Genomic DNA, 27013 nt, shown 5'->3' on the forward strand with positions numbered 1-27013 from the left:
CACAGACTAAAAATATTTCAGTCAATCGGCAAAGTGACGAATCGTTTGTGTAAATTGCACCTTTGTCCGATATTTCCATGATATTTCTCATTCAGTAGATGATTAATGACACGATTGTTTTCGAGCGTTCATTTAAATGTATTAGAAACTGGGCTGGCTCCACACAGCTGTATTATACTTAGTACTAGCGTAATATTATGTACAGTTAATTACAGATATCAGCGTATTATAATGACTAGTTGATGTGTTATTGATTATGTACTACTACTATAACTAGTAAATCCATACTAATAGTATTATAAAATGTGAAATTGTATTTATCCTTCATTCACGTCAATACTGAGCATTCGATTGAGGTGATTTTTGGTTCGTAATAGGTACACGGTAAGGTTCCAAATCGCGACCCGTTTTCATATAAAGATTTTTAATCACAATTTTGTAAGTTTTCCCGCACGTCTTCGCGTTTCCGATACAATAACCAAACATCGCTATATCGTAAACTAAACGCAAGTTTTAATTTTCTCTAAGTGTGCAGATAATTTTTTTAATCTTATTCTAATAACCACGCGCAAGTGCAATAGCGAACTTGCCAATATGTACGTTTAGTATTACGCATTATTTACTATAGACTAAACGTTTCACGAGGTACGTCAACCGCATGGCAAGTTATCCTTCATGAAATATATACCATGGTAATAGGGGCGAATTCGCAATGATTTTGGACAGGTTGATCTGCAGTTGACTGTACGACGGTAACGAACATTCGTAATAAAAATGAAAATATAGTCCTGTCCACAGATTTATATATCTGCGGTCGTGTCCAAACGTATTTGCACACTTATTAAGAACAAGGTCATTTTCGATAAATTAACAATAGTACTTTCATGGGTTAATTCTCGTCCATTGTGAACAATTTGTTTTAGTGGTCCGTTTCTAATTTGATAGTTTTAACATTATAATTTGTGGAAAAAATCATAATAATCTATGTACATACCTACCTATACCATTTTAGGTACTAGCTGAACACCGAGCCTTAGGTATTCGGGAATTTCGGGATAAAAAGTTATGTGTTATTCCACGTTATATTCTACCCGTGTACCAAATTACATAACAATCCCACTAGTAGATTTTTCGTAACAAACATACATACACACAACATCCTCACAAACTTTCGCATTACAATTTTAGAGGATATGTTAGCTAAATAATACCTAAACGTTGTGTAAAGTAGGTACTAGCATATAGCCATTGTTATGTAAAAATTTTTTGCAAAAACTTTTTATGTAAATGAGAATTAAAATTCCGTACAAAAGAACTCCTATATTTTCATGAAGTATATAGATTTTAGGACTCCGTCATAAAAAATAACTTAAAATCAGATAAAGATACACATTATGTGTTCAAATAAATATTTTGTTCACGAATTACAATTCAAACTAAAGACATTAAAAATAAATCCATTTAAAGTAATTATGTCATTATTTATGGCCAACTGAAATACAACATAATTATCCAGTAACACGACTGTTCTGTGTTCACGTCCAAACGGTTTATTGAAACATGAAAAACTGACTTAATTTGCTATTTACGATTGGAAATAACTAGCGAATGCTGTTATCGATTTCAACATTATAACATTATTATTTATTACCCGTTAGGTATTGCTTTAATAATGTCTACCATAATACATAAGCCTTTACAATAATGTAGCATTTTACAATTAGCATTCAAATTCTAAAAAAAAAAACTCTTGTAAAATGTGATTTGACATAATAAGTATTAATAACATTGCTATGTCACGCATTAAAAAGTTAAACAATATTGGCGCGGAGGGAAGTTTACTTTTTCTTGTATTATTTTACAATATTAATTTACAAAACAACATTTGTATTTACAGATAATGTTGTTTTGTTAATTATTATGTTTTGTTATAGCATATGTCAAAATATTGTCCACAAAGTAAGATATTAGTGGTCCACTCACATACAATTGGAGGAAAATCTAATTTACATAGGTATAGGTATTTGTCGGAGCTAATTGAAGCAAGGAATTGTAAGTTGAAATAAAATATAACAAAAATGAATTGAGATTTCTCTCGCAATCGAAACGAAAATCGGAGTTCGTCAAAATCATTATTTCAACCTCGGCGTAAATATCCATAAAACACCTCGTTGCTACGCTTTACGATCTCGATATAAATCAATTCTGTAATTTTAGGGACCCGTACCTACCAATTCGTTGTCCATCTGTCAATGTCGTTTTATTTTTCGCAATCAAGTAAAGGTATCATGTTCAAAATAATATTAAATACTCGGGTCTAACTTTAGAGTACTTAATATTGCCATCATATCATAAAACTTAGCAAGAAGCATCGTATAAGGCATATTAAGGAACAAAACTGAAAACCATAAGCAAATAGGTATAGGTTATATACTTCCGTAAGAAAAAAAAATACGGAACCCTCGCTTCGGTGCAGTTTAAATCACACTTTACTGGTTTTGTACACTGGAAACACGGTCCCAATCGCCCAACCTTTTTCTTTCAGTCCAGTATGTCATAAACATCTAAATGAATAGATTTTCCCGTAGCTGAAGATAACAACCTATAAATATTTAAATTGACAAAGTTGTTATCCTAACACAGCGAGGCAAGCGTCAAGCTGCGCGTCGGCGCAGCTTGATAATTAAACTTTATCTGTTTAACTTTCCCTGGAAATGATTAACAAGTTAACTCATTTTATGGAAGTGTAATTATATTTTTATAATTAAGTAAGGTAATGTTAAATTTCCAAATTCGGGGAAAGTTCTTTCGAGAAACATGTGACCGATTCTCATGCTCAATCGCAAAAAAATCATCAATTTTCTCCAATATTTTTAACCGGTTCCTGATCAAATCCGAAATCTCAATCCAACGCATAAATCAATTAAACTTTTCGGATTGTGAATTTGTTTAAAACCATCGAAAATAAAGGAGAAAATTGATGAAATTATGAGATGATTTAATTTTTTTTATTATCGTTATTTTAAAAATTGCGAGAGACTGGTACCTGAACTAAGCAAGGCCTGTATCTCAGTACGACCAGCCTTCATGAACTTTTGTTTCGTGAGAATCGAATGCCCCAAAAAAGGTCAAATTAATACTTGCTTAAACTTATTCTATTAAGTATAACTTAGGTATTTTAACTTATTCTAATGAGCCAGCAAGTTGTCAAAAGATTTGTTCGCGGCTGAGCAGTGAAACAGATTGTCAAATCAATAACTAACATTGATTGGTTTTCAATCAAAGTTTTGTGATTGGTTGGCTTAGCGCATAAGATCACAATGGAAAATTTAAGAAAACACAACATTATCATAGAAAAGCAACAATTTTAATGAGTTAAAAGACTGCCAAATACAAACGTCAAAGATTTCCCGCTAAAACGCTCCAGTACATATAAATACATGCTAAACGTAACTACACAAGACAGCACGAAAACCAAGACGTATAGACACCTATGCTTGTAACCCATACTAATTTAAGCTGCTAAAGATTTCTTCTACGGGAAAAGGTGAGGAATTTTCGGACGGGAATGCTTGTGGAACGCTTCTTGGTCAAAGGAATCTGGTCGGGGTTTGGAACTGTAAAAAGCAAAGTAATTGGTGAGTATTTCTACAACAACCAATCAGCAGATTCGGATCTTCACAATATCGTCGAACAAAGATAGAAAAAGAAATGTACATGGACAAGGAAGGGCTCTTCCAGGTGATAAGCAGCTGGAAGAGACCTTTGTTTCAATGGACAAGCTGAACACTAAGCCGGGAAATCCGTTGTAAATGTAAAAAAAAATATTTTTTAATTAAATTATGTTTATTGCGTAAGTTTGTATGTGAACTTTTTAATTATCCTAAGGATAATGAAGCAATGTACGTCGAAACCGGTGAACTTCGACGGTTTAATGGACACTACAGAGATTTAGAAAACTCAACACTTAATAGAAGTTCATTGCTGGTTTTGATATGAGCGTTAACCCAACGCAAGAAAAAACAAATAGTGCACTACGATTAGCTACAATCAGTACCGAAAATGCCGTGTGTGACAATTGTTACATTCATAGACTATTATTTGTTTGTTTGTAATAACTTTATTGCGCGAAAATAAGTCCTACATCAATTAAATCTAATAGGTACAAGATATACTAATTATTGGTTAAGAAAATTTAAAATTCATGAAAATAAAATACATTGATTATGATTGAACAGATAAGTGATGCAGTTCATTTTAGAGGTCAACTGGTCAGTCAACATACTAAAAAGAAATTTTTAATTGACAATTTATATGTTTAAGAGTGGGTTGCATATGTTAACAGTTTAACTTGAAAGACAAAAAAAAACCCAGCTCCTCTGTTTTTTGTTAAGTCGACGCGTATATATTTATTAATGCTTTGTTTACTCATAGATCATTTAGTTATATTTTTATGCATAATATTTATTTGTACTTCCAATAATAAATATTAAAGATTTGATTTAATTGTTGTGTATATCCTCTGTATAAAAAAATATTTTTATCCTATCTAACTAGCTTTTACTGAGGTTTGGCTTCCTGAGAAAATTACTAATGCTAATTAATACTAAGAGCTATTTACATCGTTATGTACAAATTATTTACTGATTGGAAACACCAGTGCAGGCACCAAGTAGGTGCTCCCATCCTGAGACTATTTCACCCAGTATTCTGAAAACTGGTTACTTCATCATCATATTCGATTCCTGTTGAGGCATGAGAGAGGTGATGAGTCCAAAGTTCTCTCATAAAAGTAGGCAAAAATTCGACCTTATACTATTCTTTGCCTTTGGGGACTGGGCCAGTGCAAGCACCAGACGGGTGATCAGTCCAGTCTATACAGGGACCATATCACTTTAATCTCCTTCCTTACCAAACCTATAACAATCAGTGTGGAAGAATATTAAAATTGTATACCTTGAATTTGTATATATGGTGAGAATAGATATACACTTGCAATATTACATTTATTAAATCTTCGCTTTAGTAAATTAATAGTTTTATTATAGATATGGAGAATTCAACTTACAAAGCTAAAATTCACCAAAGTAAGTTTCATTGAACGATCAATATTTTATATGTATGTACTTTATTAGTTCAAGCTTGCTTTATATAAATCAATGACAAAATCTCATTATAATCAATAGATACTATTTTTTAGAGCAGGTACCTGCTGAAATTTGAGCCAAATATTATGCATCTGTGTGATTAGGTAAAATATCTAAATAGAATCAATATTGTATTAGTTCCAAAAATATTATGATACAAATATTTTATTTTAAAATGTAAAACTGTCAACTGGTCAACAGATGATAATATAACCCAACATAAATTAAATATGATATTAAATATTTCAATTTAGACCTAATTATATGGAAGACAAAAGTGGAAACCTTTGCCCAGCAGAGTGACGCTTAAACAGGTGATATAAAAAAATACTGAAATTGATATTTCATTCTAATATTGATTTTTTTTTCTGCATTTTGAACTTCAATATTGATTTATTTGCTTACAAAATATACACATGCTGCTGAAATCAGTGTATGATAGCCTTATATGCTTAGTACCTGTAAAATAAAAGATCTGTTCAAATACGCACACCGAAAATGGTATAGAACTAGCAATGTTATCTTACACTTATCTCTGAACCAAATATGAATGGTAAATATTTACTTATCCTCCTACTACACCACGTTCATAAAGAAGTTACACCTGTCAAAATACTAAGTTTTCACTCATTCTTTTAATGTCAAAAGATTCATTACATCCTAAAACTAAATTATTGTTTATAAATATATAATTATAAAAAATTATAAATAATTTAACTTACATATTAGGTATGTTTCACTCATGATCATCATGCTAATAATTTATTATATATATCGAAATAGATATAGTTTGGGAACAAAGTAAACTTTCTTAAAATATGTTCTGCAGTCTACATATCGTGTAATTTATAACGGAATTCATTAAAAAATCGCACACCAACTAATTGCAAGATACATTATTTCTATATTTAGAATGAGGTAAACTATAAACGCTTTAAGCACCACGAGAACGCAATTTGGGAATACATAGAAACTAAATTAAATAAACAAAAACATACCTTTTTAATCCATACGCCGTAGATTAATTATAAAATCGCCAAAATCAGGAACAATTTGCACACAAAAACAAGTATCTATGTAAAAACACACTTTATCTCATAATTACGCATTTGCATCCAATTCTCAGATGCAACAGGTAAGGGCCGCCCAATTAGGTAATTTATTGCACAATTTATTTATAATAATATAGTGAAAGTGCGGAATTTTAAGAAAATACGAAAAACAAGTGTAATGCGATCACCATCTGCCGCAAACCGCAATGCAAAACTGACATTTCAGCGAAAGTTGTTTGTGTTGCCTTACGTAAGCGAATTTTTCCCAGTTTTTTTTTATCACTACATAGTATAAAAAAAATCGGCCGTTGCTTCTATCAATTTCTAAGCTTTCTTCTTTTAAAACACGCAACGGATTTTGATGCAGATTTCACTGTTATTTAGAAAATTTATTAACGAAGGTTTACGGATACAAAACCTACTACACCGCGCGAAGCCGGGCCGAGTTACTACTAATAAAGAAATTAACAAGTTATGTTTCAAGGGCTACAGAATATAGAAAAAATATTTAGCTAAAGCGATTTCTTTGAAGCAAATGACACATATACTAGATTTGGCACAACATTTGTGGAATTAAAAATAAATACCCGTACAATACGACCACAACACCTTTACAGCTAATTTTTTAATGTATCTAAGTTTAAAAATTAAAAATTGTTAATAGGTAACTATGTTTTTTTTCTGTAATGAAGAGATTAGTACGACTTTATAAAAAAAACTTTTTATATTTTCGTCCGAGGACGCAATGAAAAACAACCCGTCCTATAGGCCGTTCACATGTATGTGGCATTTTACGTACTTTACTTTCCCATGCTTACGAGGAAAGCTTGCCCCCGAACAGGCAACATTTAACAACGTTTCTTTTCAAGTAAGACAACACTTAAACACTTAACATTTCATTTCAAACAAAACAACACTATTTTAGGTATTTTGTCAAGTGCGAGTTGGACTCGTGTTCCGAGACCCCCGTATTTTTTTTTTAATTATGCATGTATGTTTATGGTTTATTTCTTAACATGTATCACAAGCTATAACACATTACTTCTTGTCACAGACCATTTAACCCTTCCTGCTAACTATATTTAAAATGCAAAAACAACAGAATTATATGTAGATAGAAAGACCCGTGGCAATAAAAAGAACTATCAATAGACACAGTATTTGCAGCGACAGTCACCACGTGTTATAATACTAACGGCCCGTTTCGACTTCGCTCGGGTAAAAACGGGTAAAAAAAAAGTATACCGCTAAACCTTCCTCCAGGAAACACTCTATTGGTGAAAACCGCATGAAAATCCGTGCAGTAGTTTTTGTGTTTATCGCGAACAGACAGACATGACTTTGTTTTATTATATGTAAGGATGAGGATATGTAAGGATTATGATAATGACATTTTATATGTAGGATCTTTAATTAATATCAACATAATAACAATAACTACGCCCCTAATTTACAATAAGGGGGGAAAGGAATGTTTCATAAAAAGCAAAGCAATCGGCTTAAATGAAGACACCTTAGATGAAGACACCAAAAAAAGGTTTTGAAGTTTTTATGATGTAAAGTAGCTAATTAACGGAAAAAAATGTTACGAGCTTCCTCTGCAATATCCAAGATTGTAAATTTCTTGACTTTGTGTAACATTTTGCACACATTTGGATCGTTTGTAAATTTACTAATATAGATGTCCCCATTATCTGTGTCAGCTTGCAATCGTTTCATAGCATCTGTTACATATTCCACATAAGGAGTCATCTTTGCTTCCGGGAATAATTCAAAATGCCATGGCAGACATGCCCGTAACACATTCCATATCACTTCTTGAGATACTGCATACACTAAATTAGGATCCTCTTGGGGCTCATTTTTATGTTCCTCTTCAAGCTCCTCTTTTTCTGGAGGCTTTTCCTCTATTACTTCAGCCTCAGCCTCACACGGTCGGCATATGTACGTGGTGTTCACGTTAGTAGCAGACTGCGCAGTTTTACTCTGGTTTGCCATAGACTTTTGCGTTTTTGGCACTCTTGCGCTCAGAGTACTCTTTGTTTTTGACATACCTGCTTTTGATTTTTTACCTTTCTTGTCCAATTCAGCTACAGGTTCATATGGTAATTCTATAATACTAGTACCTTCACATGTATTGATAACATTAGTTAGAACTTTCTCCAAAAACTGGTTGGTACATTTAAGAGCGCATGCCAGGCAAGCGTCTTTATATTTTTTAAGTTTAATTAACTCAGTTATAACCTCTTCGCATTCTTGCAAAGAAAAACAGATTTTTTTACCCACCGCCATGGCCAACGCATTAGCAAAACCTTCAAAAGTATCATGGCTCTTACAAAAAGCTAAAAGAAAAGCGGGATAGTTTATCATATCAAAGGATGTTTCAAATAGTTCGAACAAGAATTGTTTGATTAAATGTTTTCGCAGCATTGCTTGTTTATCTTCAGGATCAAAATATTGTTCAAACCACAGTTCTTCCTTAAGGTAATCGTCTCTAGAAATTACTTCTGTAGATTCTAAATCCTCACATCTGAATCTCTTGCGTAATTCAAGTAATTCTTCAATAGTAGGAAATCGAATATTCAAGCAATAAATAAGAAAATCTCTCCAGTCAACATAAACCGTCTCACCATATAGATTATAGACGAACTTAGGTATTTGTTCTGGATCAATGCGCTTCCAAGCTTCCGGAAACGCCGATCCTTCACACGATTCTTTGCCAAAAATGAAAAAGTCTTGCAATAAGTAAATGAAATGTTTCTGCATTATTTTTCCTGACGGAGCAACTATTTGGAATTGGGACCGTAGTCTAGCAAGCTGTCCTATTTTGAACTCAAAATCATGAACAATTTCAAGTGACTCTGGTTTCTCAGGTGGTGGTTCAGGTGGCGGAAATTGTAAAAGATTAGGATCTATAACAAACGTATCATGTTCTAGGATGAGAGTTTCTTGTATTCTCCTACCATTTTCAACTGCCATCTGTAAATATTTGCAAAGACGATCTACAGATTTGATTTCGTTCAAATAATATGTATCTATACTAGCTTGAACGTCCATGAAAGTCTTGTAAATGTGATCACTAAATAACTTCATGTCATGATAACATTTGTACTGAAGAGCTAACATTCGTAAACTTGCCCTGAACATTTCACCATTTATGCCTACTGTCCATTCTTCGATACATTTTAATGCATTTTGTTTAAACACTTCTTCTGCATTAACCGATTCTTCTGAAGTGTTGTCATCCTTTCGTTTTGGTACTGGTACTATTTTAGCAATCTCGCTGTATTCTCGGCTTATTAAAGATCTGTAAGAGTCATTTATATCTTTAATTACTTTTAGTGCAAATTTTACATTATTTTCAATCACTAAATTGAAAGGATTGTTGCTGTAATCTATCTCAATATTTTTTAGCTGAAGTTCTTGAAAAGCATTCTTTAACTGTTTGAACACTTTATCTTCAGTTCCTTTCTTGGCACCAGTAGCATCTTCGACCTCTCTTTGTATCTTCGTCAGATCTTTCGAACTTAGTCTGTCATTAGGCGGCATTCGTTTAATCATTGCATAGTAGAAATCATGTAGAGTTTGGAATGTTAAAATTGATCTGTAAAAATAAATTAAAATTTATAAAATTAAAATTACAATGGTACTGCACGATTCATATCAATCCATTGTGGATATTTTAATATATTCCAGGATGTATAATTTATATATACATCCCTCCTGTACACAGTTCTGAGTGATACATATATGCAGTTTGTGTTGCGGTACAGACGATATTATTGCTTTCGGCACAGCTATTAGTTGCCTAGCGAGCTAAAATATAAAATAGGTACGTAGCACTTCATTGTGTTCACACGTTCTCTCTTTTTTTACACGATATATACAAAATATAGGAAAAAGAGATAGCATGTAGACATTGATAACGTGCTGCGTATGTTTCGTGGTAGCCCATTCTAATTATAATAATTGTTACAACAAATATTTCCTAAACATAGACATAGATTAAATGAATGGTTGGAGGTTTTCGGCAAAAGCTTACCGATTCAGTTCAGCTTGCATGCACGATATGAACGTGTTTACCATCGTGGTAAGTTCTTCCATCGCCCAATTTTCACAGATCAGTGCTTGTCTCTGCTGTTGTGCTCTTAATTTTCGTTCATCACAAATTGTATAAAGTTTGTGTTGTAATTCTTTCACTCTGCAATGCCACTCATTTTTGGCTAAATTTATATCGCGCCAATCATTTTCAAAATCATTGTACTCTTTTTGGAAGGCAGAAACTAAATCTTGTTTAAAAGAAGGTAAAGTAATTATCTGCTCCATTTTATCTTTTATAAATCTAGCGTAAGGTATCAAACAGTTCATTTGCAGTCGTTTAGCTAAAAACAACTGCTGCATGTCATGAACATATGACTTTTCTATTTCTTCCCAACAAGTGGCCAACGCCACACCGATTATTTCTGAAATCGGAATATTGCCGTATTCCCAATCCTCTTCACCAGCTAAAAGCTTTATTTCTTCTAAACTTACATAAGATTGAGACTCGTTTTCTTCCCCTGTCAGTTCTTCCATTAATACAACGGTATCTGTATCAGTCGCAGCATCAGGTGAACTAGGAAGTTTATAAAGATCTGTCTGGTTATCCATGGAACTTTTGCTTTTAGAACCACGTCTGAGTTTATCTTTAGATTTCAAATCATTAACTTCTGGCTTTACTATTTTGGTCTTAGTCCTTTTATCATCTGTCGATGGAAACTCCAGTTCACTTAGTACATTTTCTCCAAATAGTTTGTCACATGACTTTAATGGCATTGTGTAATCTCCAATTATGTATTTGCAAATTTGAGCTAAGAATTCTTTATCTATAATCTCATAATACATGCTGTAATTTAAACCTAATACAGCGTAAAATCGATCAATTAATTCGGAATTTTCCTCGGTAAGGTCCCATATAACAAGTTCTTGAAGAATATCTTCTGTCAGTTTAAGCTTGATATAACATGTAAAATAGCTTTCAAATGGTTTGTCAGATTTTTTTATATGGGGATCGTTAACAAGTTTTGAAACTCTTATCTCTTTATATTGATCTTTTTCCTTTTTTCTGTGCCTTTTAATACTTTCTTCTAAATAAATATCGTCCCTATCATCTACCTTTGATTCATCAGGAGGTTCACGACCGGAAAAAGTTTCTTCCAATATTTGTGCCTCGCGATATGAATTAGGATAGTTAACAATAACAAAACCATCAATATTTTGAATTTCTTTCAGATATTCAACTAACATTGCAGCTATTAAATGATCAGTCAAAGGTTCTCCGGAACCTAATGCTTCATATGTATACCTCCCTAATTCTGCAGCAGTAGATAAGACAATTTCTTCTTCTGGTAAAGTTTTAGGTGTCTGAGTTTGTTTTGTATTTGGAGGAGATGCAATCACAGGTCCAACTATTAATTCACTAGCTTTATTAGCCATGTCATCTTCAGCTTTAATCTTTCTAATGAGTTCTTTATCCTCTTCTGTTTGAGCAAGTACTCCAAACTTATCAAATGATAATTCAATGTCTGTGCAGCCAACCAATTCTGTTTTAAATCGTTTTAAGCAATAGTATATAGCAGCTTCTAAACGAGTTACATGCACTTTCTTAAAATCCAATAATGTTTGCATGGCGCTGACCATCGACTTATCTGGAAGATCGCGTAACAGTGCTTTTACTGGAAAGTCAGGTAAATCAGCCGGTAATTTTGCAGGAGGATATGGATATTTTATCTCAAGTAAAGTATACACTACATGTCCAAGTACCCTGGTTCCTAAATATTCATATTTTCTTTCCTCTGACTCAGGATCAAAATTAGGTATAAGCAAATCTAATGTCCAAGGATAGGCATAGTTATGATACTCCATGAATTCAGTTTCATTTAGTGCATTTTGTCTATCTAACTCTAGCCTTACTATTTCCTCCTCTTCTGGTACCACTTCTTCTTCTAAGTTTTGTTCTTTTAATAAATCTTCGGTGGGAAGGTATATATCGAAAATAGGTTGTTGTTTGTAATATAAATTTTTCCATTCATGAATAAAATGGTCAGGTATATCATCTTCGAGCAATTTTTTGAAATAGGCATATTTTGTAGCGTAATCAATGATGGACAGTACAGTCTCATAACATATTTCATAGTAGTGCTGTCTTTTTCTTTTCATTTTCTCAGCATATAATTTCCTATGCAACATATTTTGTCTTTGTTTTTCAAAATCTATCTCTACAATCTCTAAATGAATTTGTTCTTTCACGGTATCTAAATATTGATTAAACTGCTGATCTCTTTGTTCAGCAAACTGTAATTCTGCGTGAGCTCTATTTTGAAATAAATTACGTGCCTGTTGTTTTGTTTCCATAAGTTGTGTGCACATTTGTTTTTCAAATTGTGATAATTTCATTACTTTTTTCGCAAGTTCGGTATCAAGTTTTTCTTCTTCTTCGGCCATGGAAAGATCCCACAAGGAATTGGTAAGGTCATTCCGCACTTGTTTATGAAATTCTTCCGATTCAGACCGCTTATGTATTTTGGTAAATAAATTATCCATATAATTTTTTGCCCATTGTGTGTCTACTATGGACCTTTTCCTTTCTAATGCTTTTTGATCCAATTCCAACAACTCTTCGTATGTGTAGCCTTTAAATTCGCAGGGATGTTTCTTTGAAAATATATCCATTTCTGTTTTTTCTTTCGATGTTATTTTTAGTGTTGGAGATATATATTTCATCTTTATTTTCGACTCTTCAATTTTGTCTATCATTTTTGAATACTTATGCCTTATGTAATCATATGTGTCTTTGACCTTTTCAGATTTTTTTCTTTGCCATTCTATAAACTGCTTTTCATCTAACAATGGCTTAGATAAATCATCTACAAAAGATTCGTCTTCTTCGTGGACTCTTTCAACTGTAAATCTATTTCCCAGTTTATCTACTAAACTTGACATCATTTTGCGTTCCCGTTTAATAAAATCAGTGCGATCCTTTTTATCTAAATGTAAAAACAATATATAAAATAAACGAAGCAGCATTGATGCTTTTCCTTCCATAATACTTTGCAAGTCTGGATCACTTAAATGTACTTGCAATTCTTTTAACCACTCCCTTAAATGTATCCAGTTATTTTTTATTTCTTCAGAATTAATACTTGAGCGTATTAAAAAGAATTTTTCTTCATTTATTATATTGTAACTTAGAAGAACATTAGATATGATATACCCGTCCTTCATCATATTACCAAATTCCTCGGGAGTCCATTTGATAGGTCTTTGTAATCTTTCAGTTAACCATTCTTTTAATACTTCAGCCATGATTAACGAAAATATAGATATTTAATGGAAAATGCTCTAAAACAACACAAATAACAAGATAAATTACATTGCCAATGATTGACTACGTCATTTTGATTAGAAAATTTTTCGAAAACTTTTTTGTTAAATTTTTTGAATATATATACGCCACAAAGGTTCGTGTCACCCGTTCGTTCTCTCGATGTTACCTAGCCACGGACCCTATTTTTGCAAAGAGTACCTATCTCTATCTCGCACCTCGCACTTGGATCAGCGGATTGGATTATATGATAACCGGGGCCCAACCCAACGCTAATTTAAAAAAAAAACTATTATTGTCATTCGTTATTATGACTTTTTGTGGTGTTTATTTTCACAATTTTTTATGCATGTTTGAGAATTTCGTCTAAATCTAATCCATGATGAAATGCAATGAATTTGAAAAAAGCGTACGTATATATCTATAATACTTGCAGTGTAGATAACCTACAATAATGATATATGTCTATACGGTGTGATAAATGTTTATTACGTTGTAGAAATCTCATCATCACATGAATCTGGACAACTTGGATAAGGCCTTACACGATTTGGGAATGCTGAGTGCCATTACTGAAGCTCGCCGAGAATACTTGCGTGAATCAAGAGCCAATTACGGAGTAATGCGCTTCAACACGCGCTACGTCTCGAACGTCACCGTGGGGTATTGTATGAAACGGGCCACAAATAAAAACAGACTTTGCCCGTATGTTTTGCCAGTTAGGCATAGAACTAAGAGTGAGAACTCCGATGTAGTCGGTAGTGAGGTGAGCGATGCAGCTTGTGATTATAAAAATAGTTTGTTGGAACCATCCACAAGTGGCTACATGGCGCACGATTACACTAAAAGCCCGGCAAAGCGCTGCCAGTCTCTAGAAAACCTTAACCTTACTGTAGAGCCTCAATGCAATCCAGAGATCTCACCAGAAATGGACTGTGTGTCAACTCGAATCCAGAAATTACAGGTTGATGAATGACACTAAAGTTGAGCACACACACCACTCTTAAATTTGTGTTGTCACACCATGTGTGTGATAAGGTGTAGCTGTAGTATTCAAGTAATTTAATGAATGTTGAAAATGTATACAGACTTTGTATCATTGAGAGCTGGCTCTCTTACTCTTATGATTTGCGTATTCCCATAAGTATTTAAATTATTAACTATAGTTACTACAATGTCATTCACAAATTGTTTCAAATTGGATTTTACTCTCTGTAAATAATGTTTGAATGATATTATAACTTCAATTTGCTTTTATGGAGCAAAAGTTTTGCAAATATTTTTTGAAAACCTATAGCCATCATTTTTTTTCTCATCTTTGTAGTAAGAGAAACAAAGAAATAAAATGAATGCAGATTTTCAACAGGATAATAGACTCAAGACTTTTTGGCTGGTATTTGGTAAATGTCTGAAGCGTCAGGCCTTTGTATGATCTGATCATATTTTTTTGCCAGTTATATTCCCACATGGATATCCATGAATACATACTACATGAACATCTACCATTTGCCCTATGATTCTACATCAAAATATGTTTGTAGAATCAAACTGTCCCTCAATAAAGATAATAAATATTTTCATATTTATAACTTTATAACAGTGGTGCAACTGGCAGCAAGCACCATTGTACCCACCTTACACCTTATGCTGACGACACGGTCAAAATAAACAATAATATTTATATACAATCCTTTGGCCCTCGACATCCCTTACCGACAGACTGCTGCCAAATCATAAAGTCGATCCTTCCTAAATTATAATGGTTGTGTAATACCTACCCACTCCATAACTGCAATTGTAACGATATATTGTTAGTGTGTAATGGAAATTTATTAAAGAAAAAAATCATTAGATTTGTATAAATTAATTTTGCATGTGTATCACTCATTACATAAATTCTACTTCATTTCATCATTTAATTAAGCAAATTGCTCAAAATTGCAATGGGTACAAACATAATTAATTTGTGAATCTGTAACTATAATTGTTTGATGGATGTTAGCGTTTTATGTCTATGGTTACCTAAGTACCACCTAAGTGTTGTTAAGAACAAATTTTGTTGTGTCTAAGTCACAAATGCTTAATTTAGCTGTTGTGTACTTAATTTATTCTAGTGTTCTACTAATATATTGATTAGTAGATACTTTAATAAATTCTATCTTTAATAATATACTCGTCACACATAATTATTGCAAGAATACATCATTATAGTATTAGTTAAGAAAATTCTTATGTCCATGGTATATATGTATAGTATTTTTTGTTTATATAAGTTGAAATTTTAAAACTTCATGCATAGTGTAAAGTAAATAAGTTGATTATTCAATATTAATATTTGATTTGTATGCATGAACTTGCTTTAATGAATAGATCTTTATTTACATTTATTATTTGATTTTGTTGTTGAGTTTTTGATAGAAATTATTTATGTTGAATAAAGATGAAAATAAGCAGTATTTGTAATACATGTGTTCCGTTATAAGAGTGGACAGGCAGCCAACATTACCACAGATACAGTATAAAGTAATTTTCAACTACCACTCATACTTATAAAAATCCTTTTTTTTTTTTTTTAAATGTGTTACATATTGTATTGACAAAGACTGTAAATGGATCTCAAAAGCATTATGCATATTTTTCAGATTTGGTTAATGAAAGACAAGCAACCCATATCTTTTGATACCACTGTTAACTTGACTTTGTGACTTAGCCATTGGTACATATGTTTGTTAACATATTTTGTTATTTTTTTTTGTCTTATTTAATAACAAATATTTGAAATAAATATTGCTTTGATTTATTACTTTTTGATTTTTAAATGTTTATAATCCTTAAATGATATTAGTATCATCTAATATCATCATCATCTAATATACCACAGGTCGAACACTACCGACAACGTATGAACAACCGCATTGTGCTTGAGTAAGATAGACGCAAACATTGACGCCATAATCGACAGTTTGAATGTGGTATGGTCTACTTATCCAACAACTGAGAAATTGTATGAAGTTTTGATGTACGTCAACGCACGTTAATATAAAAACTAAACGACACGGCTAAGCTACGGGGCAAGGCTCTTACGTTAAGTTGTGCATCTTTTTGTATTATCTCATTAATCTTTGATCCTAGGATTCCTGTCGAACTGTCAGTGTGAAACTGCAAAGTTTTAAATTATTGTCGCAAAATGATTAGCCTACGATTTTTTAAATACAAATTCATGTATTTTTTTTCTTTTACCATGGTTTTCAATTAAACACAAAAGAACTTAAAATCATTTATTCGCATCCATGAGTATGTAACACTTAAGTATAAATAAAAACCACTGTAAATAATGCATTTGACTGATTGCTACTATTTTCACATTGCTTTTACTTTGAGTTGCTTCATTTTAGGAGTCTTGCGTTTCTTTTCGCGTTTCTGCTCCTTCAGCTCCCAACGACGCTGTTTTTCAGGGTCGTCCTCCTGAAACGAAAAAAATATTTATAGATACTTACGAATTGTCATTTTTGACATCGTCAAAGAGATCTTGTTGCACTCGACGCCTTCAAAACATTTGTGGTTATATCACAGTAAAGTGATGAATGGGCCGCCTTAGTATAAACCATTTCATATTTATACGCCAGCCATATCCATACTAATTCAGTTTAGATATGGATGTGCGCTCCCGCCCTAGAATAGGACCACTCCATATCTTCTCGTAAATACCGTCCAAAGCGACTAAAGGGCATAAGCTTGGCATTTTATAGACAACAATAGCATTCCCATTCAAACAGAAGGACTATCTTAGATTATAGCCGAAGCTACAAAATTAAAAAATATATTTTTAAGTGGAGAAGCATTGTAATGTTAACAAATTTCATACCGACCGAGTCTGGTACAGTCAACAGCACATCAGAGTTACCCCGCATGAACCTCTATGACGCGTTAATAGCGGCGAGTTCCCAATGAATCTAGGTAGGTTGATATGCTGTTAACTATACTACAAGGCCTTAGAAATAGGAAAAAATTTAAAAGAAGAGGGACATACCGCGAGAATCTTCTCTTTCTCTTGCTTGCGTTTCTCCTCCCGGCGCAGCGCCGCTTGCTCAGCGCGCGCGGCGTGCGCCCCCCGCATCCACGCCTCCGCCACTTTCCAACGACGCTTCTCACACTTTGCCAGCGCCTGGGACCAATTCACTTCAATTTTAATACAGTGGGCGAAGTGCGGGTTATAAATAAATAAATAAATCACACAGATTGAGCTAGCCCCAAAGTAAGTTCTAGACTTGTGTTATAGGATACTAACTCAACGATACTATATTTTATAACATATACATATATGAAAAAACATCCAAGACTCGGGCCAATCAGAAAAAGATCATTTTCCATCATGACCCAAACCCGGGACCTCTCGGTTCAAAGGGAAGCACTGTCGTCTCATTTCACTATCGATCTGAAGTGAGACGCAGCGAACCAATCACATTGAGGTGCGATTGTCGTTGCATCACAATGGTGCACTGTGATTGGTTTGCTGCGTCTCACTGCGAGTCTACTCGATGGTGAGATGTAATCTCACATCAAAGTGCAAAGTCTCGTAGCAAAGTCGCACTACGCACACAGATACAGTATCGCATCTTTATCTTTTAGCCAGCTAGACCATCGACTATGAGAAGAATCTCTAGTATTTGGGCAATATACTTGCATAATAATAATAACCTATTAGTTAATTAATAATAATCTAAAAAAAATCGAAAAGTTTCTGAAAGTTTCATTATCACGTATAACATTTTAATTATACAATTCACAAGGCTACAAACTACTAGCACGCACGACGAACGACTACTACTAGAAGACAATTTTTATGGCAATTTGGGTAGCATGCTTATGGCTTAAGTCTAGCCAGTAGTTTGTAGCTTGTGAGAAATTACTATTTAGTATAAAATATGACGTGTAAAGTGTGAACTACACGCCTGTGAAGGCGTGAAGGTCTAATTTCTGAATAATTGTTTTGAATTTGGATTCGGATTTGTCCAGCGTGAAGTCGAAGGTGACCAGCATCACTATCCGTCACTGCTAGCTCACAGTCATCACCATATACCTCCTTGCTGAGTCTCAGCCGCTTGATCTTCTCCAGCAGATGCAGCAGCAGCAGCAGCAGCGGCCGCAGCTCCTGTCCGCCGCCGTCGGGCCCCAGCGCGAGGCTGACCAGCATCACTCGCTCGGTCACCGGCGGCTTCGTCACCGCTTGCTCCCTGCGGAATTCATTGCGATTTCGTATTTTTTGTTTTGTTTTGTTTCTGTACTTAATTTTCAGTGACACCGATTTGGTCATTTTCCAACTAGTAGTCAAGTTGGATCAAAAACAAAAATATATTATAGAGCTCGAATGAGAATATATAACTTATGACGTCACAATTTTAGCCAAAACCGTTCGTCACAATTTTAAAGTCCAAAAGCATATTTTAATCAGAACAAAAAAATGTTAATAGCGTAATTAAAATATCTGATGTATTAAAGTGACATTTAATTTGAGATGTGTATGTAAAAATCATATCGCACAAATCGTATACTGTGTAATAAAAATATATTAAAATTATATCATAAAAACCAGTCTCCGCTCAGCTGCCGACTAACAGTTCCACAGTTTGGCAGACGATGTAAATCTTTTATGTGCTGTTTTGTTCAATAAATAAATTTAAAAAATCAAGTATAAAGTTTGTCTCTTACAACTTCGCGCTCTATCTACTCAACCATTCTTCTTGAAAATTTGCATACATATACTTTGAAGTACGGAAAAGTATATAGGGTACCTTTCATCTCGGAAAAATATCAGTTCCCGTGGGGAATTCGACACACAGCGAAGCCGCGGTCAAAAGCTAATATATAATAAACAACACACTTACTCCATCTGCTTGGGGCCGCAGTATCTGTCGGAGATGTGTATGTACTGCACGTGCGCGTGGTACAGAGTGAGGGCGGCGGTCACCCTGGCGTCGAGGAGCGCCGCCGCGGCCTCCGCGCTCTCCGACAGCACGGCGAGTGACGCCGGCAGGCCGTGCTTGTCGCCCGCCCGTCGCTCGGGGCAGAACACGCTCTACACATGTGGCGGGGGGAAATCTATTATCAATAATTAAACGTAATCCTAATAAAGATCCCAAATTTCATAAAGAAGAAATATTTGAAGGTGTATATCATTTATTTTTTATTTTAGCTAGCGCCCTTGACACCTTTGCGCCAGAAACCTTAGGGGGCGGAATTTAATTTTGTTTTATTTTGACTTGTTATAAGTAACATTATGTTAATTAATAGTAATAATTCTCTAATAATTATTAAAGTAATTGTCGTAAATTGTGTTGTTGTATTTTATATTTATTAAATTTTTATTTTATATGTATTGTTTTTTCTGTATCCCTGTAAATTGTGTGTAACAGTTACAAATAAACATTTCAAGATTTTAAGGATTTTTTTTCAAAACATACTATAAAAAATTAATTTTTACTGTATGAATTAAATTTGGATGTACTTTCAACATCGCAATCCTCACTATTTATCGCCGATTAGGTCGCGCATGATACCAGTTGCCATCCAGCAAGTGGCCGGCCGTAAAAATACAACATCAACGTTCAAAGAAACCCTCAGCTTTATATCCAACTAGCTACGCCCCGGGGCTTCGCTCCCGTGGGAATTTCGGTATAAAAAGTACCTAATGTGTTATTCCAGGTTATTTTCTACCCGTGTACCAAATTTCATAACAATCGGTCCAATATTTAATGTGTGAAGAGGTAACAAACAAACTTTCTTTCGCATTTATGATATTAGTTGGGATTGGGATAATGCAAACGGGAACACGATCAGATGCGAGACTCAAAACCGTGGCATTAAAACCAATCTGGTTATGTTATTGCAATTTATAATGCTGACTTTGTCATAACCAAAAAAATATATTTTCTTTCTTTTGTTCTTTAGAGAGAGACAGCATATCATACCAGGTCCTGCATCTCCTTGGCCAGTTTGGTGGCGATCTTCTTCTGAGCTACACACAGCACGAACGGGTCGCTGTCGTCTTTGCCGAGTTCCACTCGAATGTGGAGTGTGTCTGGAGTGGGTCTCACTAGTCCTAGCAACACGTGTACAAGGTCTTGACGCTGAAAACAAAAAAATCCTTTATCTATTCATAGAAGATAAAAGCTACTTGATAAAAAGTTTTTTGAACACCTGAAGTGATATACATAGACAATAACAAGGAGAGCCATTGAAATGTCCCCACTGCTGGGGCACACGCCTTACTTGAGGATAAGGAGTACGGGCCATGACCCACCACGCGGGCCCATTGCGGATTGGTGAGTTTTGACGACTGCAAATACAGCCGGGATCAACAGCTTGACGTACTTTCCGAAGCATAGAGGAGTTCAAGGTAATACATTTTGGTCACCCATCCAATGACCGACTTAACTGACACTATCACTAGTCACGCTATTGAGGTCTTCAATAAGTCCACCATTTGTACATAAGTTTATGTAACTTTGTGTGTTAAGTTTTAAATAAATAAAGAAAATATAGCCATTGTATATAATACTATATGTAGCCCGGGGCTTCGCTCCCGTGGGAATTTTGAGATAAAATAGCTAGCCTATAGCAATGTTGGATGAAGTACTTTTCTAATGGTGAAATAATTTTTGAAATCGGTTCGGTAATTTCGGAGATTACCCGCCTCAAACATACAAACTCACAAACGCTTACCTCTTTATAATAATGGTATAGATTACGTTCTTGTTATGTATGCAGTTCTTTGTACAATAACGATAGTATACAAACAAAATTGTACCTTGATCAGCTTGAGAGTAAGCAGCATGCCTTCACAACAGACCCTCCCGCTGCACCACATGGTGAAACAATGCTCCGCCTCCCGTCTCCACCCGCGCTCGTCCGTCGCCGCTACCACGTCCAGCCCGGTCTCACCTTCGAGGGAGAAAACCTTCAACTACGGTTTACATTGCGGCTTGATTTACCACTTTCTATGCTACTGAGCAAGCAAACAGGCATACGGCCCACCTGATGGTAAGTGGTCACCGCAGCCTATGGACGCCTGCAACACCATGGGTTAAGTATTTTCACGCCCTTTTTGTAGAACTCTATTTGTATCTAAGGTTAATCATGGCAAGGAAGCTCATTCAACGATCTCAGGTGTATCCATATTCATTTATTTATGTATACGAGGAAATTTCTTTTTAAAGCACACAGTACTGAGACACTTTGAGCCCCAAGATAACTTTCTTTCTGATAATATATTATATTGTCTGACAGATAAACTGTTAAAACAATCTGCCTGAACTTGTTTGCCAGTTACCTATCCAACATTTGTGAAATAAAAACTTTAGAGATATATATTCGACATATTACATATAACTGATACACATGATAAATACATATATGTTACATATATATCTATAAAAAGCAAGTAGTGAAATAAGGCTTTCGTTTTAAGTAAAAAGTGATATTAACATCTTAACTCGGGATAAAGAAATCACAAAAAGTCAAATAAAATTTACATATAATTACCTGTCTATCTACATAATCACTACCACTACATAAAACAAAGTGGCTTCTCTGTCTGTCTGTTCCTACTCCCTATATATGATTAGATCTTTATATGATAATCTATATATGGTTAGAAAAATACGCTACGGATTTTGATGCTGTTTTTTTTTAATAGATAGTGTGATTCCTCAGCCACGTTTAGGTGTTTTTTTTATTATTATATCACTCACCAACTAACGTGAAGTTGTCGTCTAACAGAGGCTTATGCAGCTTCAAGAAGTTGGTAGCGATGGAGGTGTTCTTGGCGCGGCCCACAGCGTAGGCCAGCGCGTACGCGGCGAGGAGGCAGCACAGGGTGCCTTCCAGCCAGTAGGCGTCCCAGCGCGGGCGCACTGTTATAGGAACCTGTGGATAGACACCTTAATGAAACAGCGCGGGCGCACTGTTATAGGAACCTGTGGATAGACACCTTAATGAAACAGCGCGGGCGCACTGTTATAGGAACCTGTGGATAGACACCTTAATGAAACAGCGCGGGCGCACTGTTATAGGAACCTGTGGATAGACACCTTAATGAAACAGCGCGGGCGCACTGTTATAGGAACCTGTGGATAGACACCTTAATGAAACAGCGCGGGCGCACTGTTATAGGAACCTGTGGATAGACACCTTAATGAAACAGCGCGGGCGCACTGTTATAGGAACCTGTGGATAGACCTTTAGGTAAGAGTTAATTATTTTTGCATCATATTATGTCGTATCATAAACATGAAATTAATTTATATATCAAAATTCAGCACGTTGATCTTAAAGGGACTATTATCAACTGACATCAATATTGGTGAAGTACTTCTATGTACTCATAGATATTTGGTCTGAGTTACTGAGTGTGTTGTGCTCATTTCAATAGTTTGTAGCTTTTGAGAAATTACTATACAAATATGAAACTTGATGTGAAAAAAAATGTCTGTGAAGGTCTAATTTCTGAATGAATGATTTGATTTCTGTTTGTGCTTACAATCAATGGCGTGTTATTACAGTCCATCTATTTGTACCTTAGAAATAGTAATCTTTGGTTGTTCAGAGCTGCGAGGAGTAGTGCTCTCCGGCAGGCCCTCAAACTCCTCCGGGTCCTGGAAGTGCTCAAACTCATTGTCTTCCTCCTCCTGGGAATAATATTGACAACCTTCTCAATCAAAAACACGCATACGGTAAAATTAAATATAGGACCATTTCATAACTCTCCCGGAGCTGTAGTACGAGGGCCATAAAGACTTGACAGTTCATAGGCGTCAACAGCATTTCCAAAGGGGTTGACGGCAGACAGGCGCTCGGTCATAAAATCAGAACCGAATCTTAATTAGAACCGAACCGAAGGGTTAGTCACGGGAGAATGTACCTGTATTATCCAAGTACGAAAAATTATTGTTATCGATATGATAACAGTATTTGCTTATGAACAAGACTGTTATATGTATGTACTAATGGATTACTGAATTTCTCTTTCCACCTATCTCCCTCTTTAGAAGAGTAGCTAATTAGAGAGGGACATGTGCCCCCAGACTTTAAATTGTATCACTTGAAAATTAATTTTACACCACTAAACTTAAGACTGGTTTTTATTTGCGCTTTTTTCTGTAGAGTAACCCGTCAGGTTATATTAATGGAAAATACCTTACTAAACTGTAATCCCATTTTCTTTTTAACAAGACAAAAAAGTGAAAACAGTAAATATGCAAACGGCATTGAAGACATAGTCAGGTTTAAGTGAAAATAATTGATTACTTAACATAATATATTCAAGGTTACAAACTACTTGACAATATACACTTACCTCCGCTAGAATTTCATCAGCCGCGTCGGCAGTATCGAATGGCTCTTTGGACTTCTGAATTGGTACCTCTTTGGCCTCTTCACTGAAATCTAACATTATAATTTGTTGTCATTCTTATATATATATATATATTGTATGACTAAGAATGGGGGTAGTCCTCTTGTCTATGCATGGGAAACAGAAATCTTTTCTCACTAATAATACAAATACGAAAGTTTGTATGTTTCTTACTTCATCATGCTTAAACAGCGGGGCCAATTTTTACGGAATTTGATATTGAGGTAGCTGGAAACTTGGATTAACACATAGGTTAGTTTTTATTCAGAAGGTAAGCAATTCACTTAGGATTTGGTCAAAAAGTCTGACAGTCAATGGCTCTTTACAAAATAGATGGCACTACTGTGCATAAAAATCTAAGTAACTATTTTTAAAATAATTGCACGGGTAACATCACAGGGTACAGCTAGTGTATGTATAAATTGTTTATTTATAATAGTGGCTTAACAATCTAAACATTTAGTCTGAGGAACCACCTAGATCTTTTTTATTTGGAAGGCCGACATACAAAAGTATAAAAATTAGAAAAAAGCACAAAACTTACCGAGACCAAGGTGATAGATTTCATCACTATCACTTTGGTCTTGAAATTTAATTTCAAAATCTCCACAATTCATACATATATAGACTTTGGGTCTATATGAAAACAAGCCCTTACCATTCACAGTTGCCTCATCATCAGCCTCAAACTGTTCAAATTCTGCAAAATCATCATCCTCTAAATTAGAGTCTTCATAAGCTTGAGTGACTAGCGCACCGCAGAGTAGCAGCGCTATTGAAAATAAGGTGAACCTCATTTTGTCCTGTAACAAATGTAACAACTGTATTGTATTTTAAGCGTGTATACACAGTGCTGCACTGCAATCTGATGATGCCCTTTAACATCCTACAGTAAGTATCTTTAATACCTCAATCACTGCTGTAATACTAAGGAAGTATGTAAGACTGAACCCACTGAAATCTATGTCTGACAAAAAACATTGACAAGTAGGTAATCTTATCATAACACCAAGGTTATGAGTAAACATTAAGTATGGCTTCAATGGCGAAAAATATATTTGCTCATGTAGTATTTATCTGAAACCTAAACAAATTTAGACATACAATGATTTTTAGCAATAATATCATTATACCTAGTCATGTATATTGAAATGAATGCAGAAATGATTGATGTAGAACATCATTTACTTCAGAGAAGGTATTAAACAAATCACTTGACCCATATAATAATTTTTTGAGATAATAACCATTATACTTAGAAATAAGGGCCAATTAAGCATATAAAAGCTAATTATACAGGGATCTCCTAGGTGGTCTAATTATATTTAAAGAAAACTGATACCCAACCTTATACAATAGTTCTATTCATTCATCATTGCATATATATAATGGCTAAGGCTATGGTTTTATAGGTTTAGATATTATATGTTTCTACCTTTAATAAGGAATACGGTTGATTTACTGTTTCATTCACTTATTATTCTAAATTAATAAAAAATATTCACTAACTACACACACACGACTTTGTACAAAAGCTCACAGAAATGGACAATTTGACAATTTATTTTATTGACATTTGTATGAAATGTCATCTTGTCATTGAGCCACTGATTGTCAAACCAACAGTGTTGAGTTACCATGATAAAATTCCACCCACCTCACTTCAATACGATATTCCCTGTTATTCATATAAAAAAGTAAAAGTATACTTTAATCATGTTTCGTCTCATTAAAAATAATATAAGGTAAAACATATTATAAGTGTTTTTGCTTTAATAGGTAAAAAAATAAAATAAAATTCTTTTTAAGTTTATAAAAATGTACTCTATGGTGCCAAGACTAAATTAAACTTATCCAAAATCTTTGAAATTAAAGTACTTAGGTATGACAAATATAGACAGATGCAATACCTACGCAACAGGAGAAGTGGATAATAAATTCAAGTCGAGGTCGCTAACCTATCGTTGACTATTTTGAACTATGAAAGACTTGTGTAGGTGTTTTATTTACAATTCTTAAAGTTACGGGCGTTGACATTATTGTGTTGATATAATCGGGCAACGAAGCTACGATTTTTATCGATCGGAATCTACTAAGTACCTACTTTAACAACTTACTTACCAACTATTTTTTCAACGTAATACCTATCTGATAGAGACATTTTAAAGTTACTTTTAGCGACTTCTTTTTGTAATAACATTAAGTACTTATAAGTAGAGATTGTAAAGCTGGTTAAAAGAATAATATTGAACAATTCTTTAAATACCTATCTATTTTACCTAGTTCCTAAGGGCCAATTTTAGGAAATCCCCTACAACCGGAACAAAGCGATTCTATAGGTATCACACATACGTACGACGTCGTGGAGATTGAGAGATTGGTGTTCAAGAACCATGAAATCACGATTCTATGTAGTCATGTATTCCTTCCTTCATAGGCTAGGTGAGCATCCTGTTGACACGGAAATGTATAATTGTCAACCTAAAAAATTAATAATTTTTACTAAATTTATCATTAATTTTTATTGATATTAAATTACATACAAATCAATAAGCAATAATGAAATCTGGACTAAAAGCCGGTTTTCTTTCTACCTAATTTAACTTTAACGGGAGAATAATTACAATATTAATTATGCCAAAATACTTTTAAATACGGATACAGCACAATTACCTATTTGATAATATAGGGATGATATAGGTGGGGTATATCGCAAAATTATGTACTTACTTACTATGTCGATACACACCAGTTACCTAGGTACTATCGAAAAATATTTTACATAGCTACCTAGTACCTACCTACGCAATGAAATAAAAAAGTACACATGTACCTAATGTGATAAGTATAACACTATACAACAAATTAACGTCCTGATACGCGAATTAACAACTCAAATGGTCGTTTCAAAAACTGGCATGATTAGAATATGTAGAAAAAGGATAGAATATAATTTATTCGCAAAACAACAGGCCAAATTAATTTTAATTTGTTCAAAAATTCTAAGGAAAATCGCATGTCGTTAAACCAGAACCTCCGA

The 27013-nt window shown here is 34.3% G+C and overlaps 4 protein-coding genes across 7 annotated transcripts in view; 1 reads left to right on the top strand and 3 right to left on the bottom strand.

The window, feature by feature from the left end:
- Positions 1 to 6413, bottom strand: part of LOC128675663 (beta-1,4-N-acetylgalactosaminyltransferase bre-4-like) — a 127653-nt gene extending 121240 nt beyond the window's left edge. For both annotated transcript variants that reach the window (XM_053755220.1, XM_053755219.1), the window contains exon 1: positions 6146 to 6413. The gene's annotated coding sequence lies outside the window, so the exon portion shown is untranslated. The remainder of the gene's footprint in view (positions 1 to 6145) is intronic.
- A 1192-nt stretch (positions 6414 to 7605) lies between these two features.
- On the bottom strand, positions 7606 to 13659 carry LOC128675275 (sperm flagellar protein 2-like). The gene is made up of 2 exons (XM_053754578.2): positions 10242 to 13659; positions 7606 to 9803 (listed from the first exon to the last, which is right to left on the bottom strand). The coding sequence occupies exons 1-2, from the start codon at positions 13541 to 13543 to the stop codon at positions 7769 to 7771; spliced, it is 5337 nt and encodes a 1778-aa protein (XP_053610553.1). The 5' UTR covers positions 13544 to 13659; the 3' UTR covers positions 7606 to 7768.
- A 154-nt stretch (positions 13660 to 13813) lies between these two features.
- Positions 13814 to 16365, top strand: LOC128675277 (uncharacterized). The gene is made up of 2 exons (XM_053754581.1): positions 13814 to 13971; positions 14062 to 16365. Exons 1-2 carry the CDS (start codon positions 13942 to 13944, stop codon positions 14536 to 14538), a joined length of 507 nt encoding a protein of 168 aa, XP_053610556.1. The 5' UTR covers positions 13814 to 13941; the 3' UTR covers positions 14539 to 16365.
- Positions 16366 to 16826: 461 nt separating this feature from the next.
- Positions 16827 to 25554, bottom strand: LOC128675276 (uncharacterized protein). Of its 3 annotated transcripts, none has more exons than XM_053754579.1 (11): positions 25409 to 25554; positions 24632 to 24776; positions 23917 to 24005; positions 23138 to 23248; positions 22313 to 22487; positions 21370 to 21503; positions 20531 to 20689; positions 19448 to 19638; positions 18643 to 18796; positions 17593 to 17727; positions 16827 to 17027 (listed from the first exon to the last, which is right to left on the bottom strand). In XM_053754579.1, exons 2-11 carry the CDS (start codon positions 24768 to 24770, stop codon positions 16923 to 16925), a joined length of 1392 nt encoding a protein of 463 aa, XP_053610554.1. In that variant the 5' UTR covers positions 24771 to 24776; positions 25409 to 25554; the 3' UTR covers positions 16827 to 16922. The 3 variants fall into 3 exon arrangements, with proteins under 3 accessions (XP_053610554.1, XP_053610555.1, XP_064292426.1); XM_053754580.2 differs by having other exon boundaries at positions 25321 to 25521; XM_064436356.1 differs by lacking the exon at positions 25409 to 25554 and adding an exon at positions 24882 to 24992.
- Between the last annotated feature and the right edge of the window lie 1459 nt (positions 25555 to 27013).

Source organism: Plodia interpunctella, chromosome 14, assembly GCF_027563975.2.
Source record: "Plodia interpunctella isolate USDA-ARS_2022_Savannah chromosome 14, ilPloInte3.2, whole genome shotgun sequence".
NCBI classification, from domain to species: Eukaryota; Metazoa; Arthropoda; class Insecta; order Lepidoptera; family Pyralidae; genus Plodia; species Plodia interpunctella.

Coding starts and splice junctions, on each gene's coding strand:
- LOC128675275 (XM_053754578.2), bottom strand. CDS start 13,543: ATGGCTGAAGTATTAAAAGAATGGTTAACTGAAAGATTACAAAGACCT. Junction 9,804..10,241: donor ATGCAAGCTGAACTGAATCG/GTAAGCTTTTGC, acceptor TTATTTTTACAG/ATCAATTTTAACATTCCAAA.
- LOC128675277 (XM_053754581.1), top strand. CDS start 13,942: ATGATGAAATGCAATGAATTTGAAAAAAGC. Junction 13,972..14,061: donor GCAATGAATTTGAAAAAAGC/GTACGTATATAT, acceptor ATTACGTTGTAG/AAATCTCATCATCACATGAA.
- LOC128675276 (XM_064436356.1), bottom strand. CDS start 24,977: ATGATAAGATTACCTACTTGTCAATGTTTTTTGTCAGACATAGATTTC. Junction 20,690..21,369: donor TTACTCTCAAGCTGATCAAG/GTACAATTTTGT, acceptor TTTTGTTTTCAG/CGTCAAGACCTTGTACACGT. Junction 19,639..20,530: donor CCAAGGAGATGCAGGACCTG/GTATGATATGCT, acceptor CCACATGTGTAG/AGCGTGTTCTGCCCCGAGCG.